This window comes from Temnothorax curvispinosus, unplaced genomic scaffold, assembly GCF_003070985.1.
Source record: "Temnothorax curvispinosus isolate PA1 unplaced genomic scaffold, ASM307098v1 QBEX01010743.1, whole genome shotgun sequence".
Taxonomy (NCBI): domain Eukaryota; kingdom Metazoa; phylum Arthropoda; class Insecta; order Hymenoptera; family Formicidae; genus Temnothorax; species Temnothorax curvispinosus.
Genome location: NW_020220523.1, coordinates 139852 through 145254, shown reverse-complemented (window position 1 = coordinate 145254; position 5403 = coordinate 139852). Strand labels below are relative to the sequence as shown.

The window sequence follows — 5403 nt, the reverse complement described above, 5'->3', positions numbered from 1 at the left end:
TATTTGCCTCCTCACGAAAAAGACCATTGTTCCTCCGGCAACAATTTTAATCGGCGTTTGACATTGCGCCGCTGTGAAATCAGCGGGGAGTCTCACTTCCTACTCACGCGACCTCGCGGCAACCGAACTTCCGGCTTTCCCTGCGCGAAATGTCACTTCCCTCTTCGATTAACGGCGTTGCTGGTACGTGCAAAATTCCGTAAAAACGTTTGTTCTTGCCTTACACCAGAAACTGAGAAAAAAAAACAGCTAATTATAATTAACTCGACCAGATACGTGACATTCTTCCTAAACCGACAAGCACATTTTTTCACGTGTCTCGTTATACGCATTTCTGTAATTAAAACATCGAAAATTATGTAAATCACGCTGATAACAGAATCCAGTCGACTTAACGCGTAGCGACAACCGACATTATTAATTTTTGAAAAACATTTTCAGAAAGATTTCCTTCTCCAGTATTGGTAACTGCCAACTAACCTGTTGCTGATTATTTTACATATACACATATTATATAAATTACATATATAATAATTAACATATAATATACAATATGGTGTTTGCGATCCATTTACGTCGGAAAGTAATTAAAAGCAAATTCCTACACACCGCAATACTTCATTACGTAAATTAATTTATGCGTGACAACTGTATCTCGCCCGGGGTAATGAATCGATCGTTAAAAACTTACGGACAATTGCTGCTGGCGGCGTAATTTACGCTTGCGGTCGTAAAATCGTAACGGCGATCGACGACAAAAAAAAAATCGTAACGAACATAGACAGTTTACTGCTTAGAATCTGCGGTCTGCGCCGCAGGTGAATAAAAGCTGAATTTCATTCATGCCGCCGTATGACCGCTGGAATGCGCTCGAGTTGTCGAGCGGCTGAGACAGCTGTTTCTATGGAGTATATATATGGTTTTGCATTGCAGCAATAGAGAAAGAAGAAACAATCCCCCATAGCCGCATTCAACTCTATTCTCCCGCTTCGGAGTAACGATGCTTGAATAACGACGATCGAGGAACGTTGGGCGTCTCGATTCGCGATCAAATTCTAACAAACGAACATTTCTCTCATCCTGGGACGTTTTCTTATTTTTCAGTTATCGCTCTATTATCTTTCTGTTAATATATAAAGTGCTCGTTACGTACATTCGCAATATTTATTACATAAGTGCGCCGCAGGATACCGGCAAGTCCAGCCCTTTTGCAAAAGAATAAAGAATCCAGCGTTTCCGCGAAGCTTATAACGTTCTTACGGCGAGATCGTTGGAATCTCAATAAAAAGCTGTTAGCCTCTTTGCAACGTCCTATTATGCTGTTACGATCCCATTATCGTTTCTACAGAAAGTCTGGCGTAACTTGCTCTCGCCCGACTAATCGACATGTAGAGAGAAAAAAAAAGTAATCGGCAATAATCAAGTGAATCTCGGAATACTACCTTGCTGAGGGAAATTCGATTCGTACTCCATGACGAGACGCGCGACGCTCTCGGCGTCGTCCATCGCGTATCGGGGCATTCGGGGCCGCGTCTCGCGATCTAGCCCTCGGGGGGGGGGGGGGGGACCGGGAACCGGGGATTAAAACTCGCCTCGGAGGGATGCGACCCCGAATCCCGTCCAATAAGGGAGCCCGGGCCTGCGGGATTGGAGAGAGGCGCGGCGGAACGAGTGGTGGACGGGAGAGCCGTGGAGGACAATCGTGCGCCGACATGCCGACGGAGACGGCCTAACCAGGGCCTAACTTCACGTGAGTCCGAGCCGCGCGCCGCGCGCGCGATTGCCACGTCGAACTGGAGAGGAGCGGCGGTCGGTCGGTCTCCCCCCCCCCCCACCACCGCGCGACGCGGCGGGACGGCACGCGATTGGCCGGCGCGTCGGTGCTGCAGAAAGTCTACCCCGGCCTGCCGTGTCCTCCCGCGGAGCACAAGCACAAGCTACGACTTTCAGTCGACGGCGCTCTCAGTCAGCTTTGGGAGGCTCTGTCCTAAACGTTAAAACGCACGGTGGTTGTACCGGACTCACACGCAAAAGATACCCGGCTAAGATTTTTCTTCCCCTCTCCGCAACGACGGGCGTAAGTCGACGAACGGAAAAAAGAAAACAGTGCCAAGTTCAAGTTCGTTAAAACGCGCGACAGCGAGAGAGAAAGAGAGAGAAACCGCCTGTCGATCTACGCGAGTATTTACGAGTAAAACTCGACGACACACACGCTGTCGCGAGGTCGATCGGAGAGAGAAGAGAGAGAGAAAGGAAGACAGACAGACAGAAAGAGCCGGTCGAACCGTGCCAGGAAGCACGAATTCGAGAAGCATATACGCGTTCTCCGTATTCGCGCGCGCGCGCACGCCCGCTCGTACGTTCCTGTTTTTTTTTTTGTTTTTTATTATTATCGAACGTTATTAGACACGTGTCGATCGGGATACGTACTGTTTATTTTACACGCGTGGGTGCTTCAGATGCGAGCTACGACGACATCGTCGGCGGCGGCGGCAGCATCGCATAACGACGCATACGGTCGTAGTGGCAGTTTTATTGTGTTCTGAGGAAAGTTTTTTTTTCTTCTCCTCCCCCAATCGTTCGGCCCCCCTCCCCCTCTTCCCACCGCCAAACGCCGACCTCCCTGCGCCGGACTTCATTTTTCGCGCGGCCCGCTGCGAGAGGGACGAGAGAGGCAGAGAAGGAGCGGAAAAGGATCGGACAGAGACGACGGGCTCCAGGTACAAAGTGTGGTTTTTGTGCGACACCCGGGGAACATGTCGACCGCCGTCATGAGTAACACCTCCATGTTCGATTGCGGCGAGCATCTCTTTAAGGTAAGAACTCATCGATCTGTCTACATAGATTTCGATCGTCGCCGCACGTTATTTATAAGTATTGTTTACGCGAGCGCACAGGCTCGTACGCGACGTTATCGGGCTGTGCTCTCCTCGAAGCCCCGAATCGTTCGAACTTTATAAACAGATGTATCTGACTTTTGCCGATTAAGTATTTAGAAGAGAAACGTATACCCGATGTCGCGCATGTGATGAAACGTACAAAGACGGACGGACGAGGACAATCCGCCACGCTCGAACCTCGTGTAAAATAAACGAATGTTAACTCTCCAAGGGCATTAGCTGGGCATATTCTGCGCCGCTGGGAGTATAACTGCACGGACTCCCTGCCGAACGTTTTTTTTTTTTTCCCAAAATTCTCTTTGATCTATCGCCGTTTTTCCGGCTTTGTCCCATGTGCCTTTCCATTTCGTGAGCGGTTTACAGCCGGATATCCGCAGGTAGATGTTTCTACTCCGGCAGGTATATACACGTAGAACGAACGAGGAGTCCGAATTTTGAGCCAAAACATTCGTTCGCTGGTGTTCGATCCGATTGGCTCGTGCGGCGAAGCGGCATATGGAAGGAGTTAGAGTTTTTGTCGAATAAACCATTATTTCGCACTCGTTTGTTCACGTGTATATCCTGGAGGGAGAAGAAGACGGAAAGAAAAAAGAAAGGACAATGGTTCGGCTTTGTTCTACGATTTACAAGGTAGAATTTTCATTTCATTATAGAATCTTGAAGTGGTCGCGGTTCGGTTTTACGACGTTCCAACATTCGAGGATCAATTCTCTCGAAACTTGAATGTTTTTAAATTTATCAGACACACATGCATATAGATCGCAAATTGTCTTTGCGCACGAGATCGATCCACTCGTCTCTCCGCGCGCGTGTAATTACGGACGTCGATCTATCGTGTCTTTTAGCGCTTTATTTTTCTCGGAGATTATTTTACGCGATGAGGGTCGAAGATAGCCGTTTGCCGCGCTCCGGGTGGATATTAAAATCCTCGATCGTATCGTTTCGGGACGGTCTCTTCCGCGCCGGGTGATCGAATCTCGTTTCCACGTTGCACCGTCATCCGCGTTTCCCGTTCGCCTTCCGCGGTGGTGGAGGCGATCGAGGAGGAGCACGAGCAATGTCCCACGACAACATGCACGCGTGAATCGAGAGATCGCGCCGCGAGACACGGGAAACGGGCGCGCGCCGTAACTCGAGCTATAGCGTGGGCATACGAGCGGGAAAAATATCGGGCAACGGGTGACTGGATCGAGAATGGAGAGAACCCTAGAGAGCCCACCGACAGACACACTCGTCCTGTCGTTCGTGTGTCTAATGACGCTACGCGTCCGTAACAGAGCGAGAAAATATCCGACATTTAGAAAGCGAAAGAAATTTTCTCCGGGATATCGAGGCAGATGTATATATGCGAGATTTGAAACGCGACGTTTATTGATCGGCAGACATTCCTCGATGTTTGTGACGTGCGTATCTTTGTTTAGCCTCGTCATATCCTCCGATCTTGCGATACCGATGTAGTTGACAATTGTAACGTATTATCAGTCGGACGGAAAAAAAAATATCGAGAAACTTTGATAAACGTGAGACCTTGTGGGGAGATAATTTACAAATTTCTAAATCGGAGGCCACACACAGTTGCTTAATCGCAAACACGGTTTCTGAGCGACGACGCTGAAAATTGTTATCGGGATTGCCTCACAATTAAATATATAGATGATAAATTTCATTTTACAGTATATTCTTGTAAAATTTATCGTGTTAAAAATTCTCGCTTATCAGTTTATTATTATTATCTTGTCAGATATGCATAATCTGGAAATATCAATATTTTTCACCGATATGTATATCGATCACTATCTCGACTCAAATTGTAATAAGATACGATACAGTGGTATTTCCGAAGCTTTTCTTTGTCGACTCAAGTGTTTTCGATTGTTTCGGGAACGATTAAAATCGACCCTATTCATGAGATTATTCTTAATCTTTTAGAGAAGAAATTTTTTATATTTTTCACAAATAGTTTACCCTCAACTTTTGAACTTCGATTCTGAATGCAGTATATTCATACGTGACTTGATTTGTACTTGATTTGCGGAGTTGACAAAAATTGTGACCTACATTAATGACTACAGGCCCGGCGAGATCGAGATCAAATCGTCGGTCGAATCAGTCGAATGTATTAAGGGGATACCCCAATGTGTTTCACGATATTTTTCAGGAATTAATTTCTAACAAAATATTTATGAGAAACACCAGTATTTTATTATTATTATTATTATTATTATTATTATTATTATTATTATTATTATTATTATTATTATCTTCTATACACATTGAAGAACGTGTCAAAATTTTGTTGCCTAAAAAAATATGAAACTCGTCGAGTTAAGTCGTTTCGCGCATCCCTATGATTTTCGGATGGTGTACATGATTTCGCGAAAACCAGTCTGAAACAAAAATAAAAAATATGCTCATTATCTACATTGTATTGGCTTTCGTCTGACGGAGCATTTTATTTATTTTTTTTATTTTTTTCTCGTCGCCAAAAATGAAAAAAAAAAAA

At 45.7% G+C, this 5403-nt stretch overlaps 1 protein-coding gene across 1 annotated transcript in view; it reads left to right on the top strand.

Moving 5' to 3' along the window:
• The first annotated feature begins 1906 nt into the window (after window positions 1-1906).
• LOC112460693 (protein TIS11) overlaps window positions 1907-5403 on the top strand; it is a 30732-nt gene continuing 27235 nt past the window's right edge. Inside the window, exon 1 of the mRNA XM_025025489.1 lies at window positions 1907-2816. Within this exon, the coding sequence (XP_024881257.1) occupies window positions 2757-2816 (60 nt within the window). The 5' untranslated portion in view covers window positions 1907-2756. The remainder of the gene's footprint in view (window positions 2817-5403) is intronic.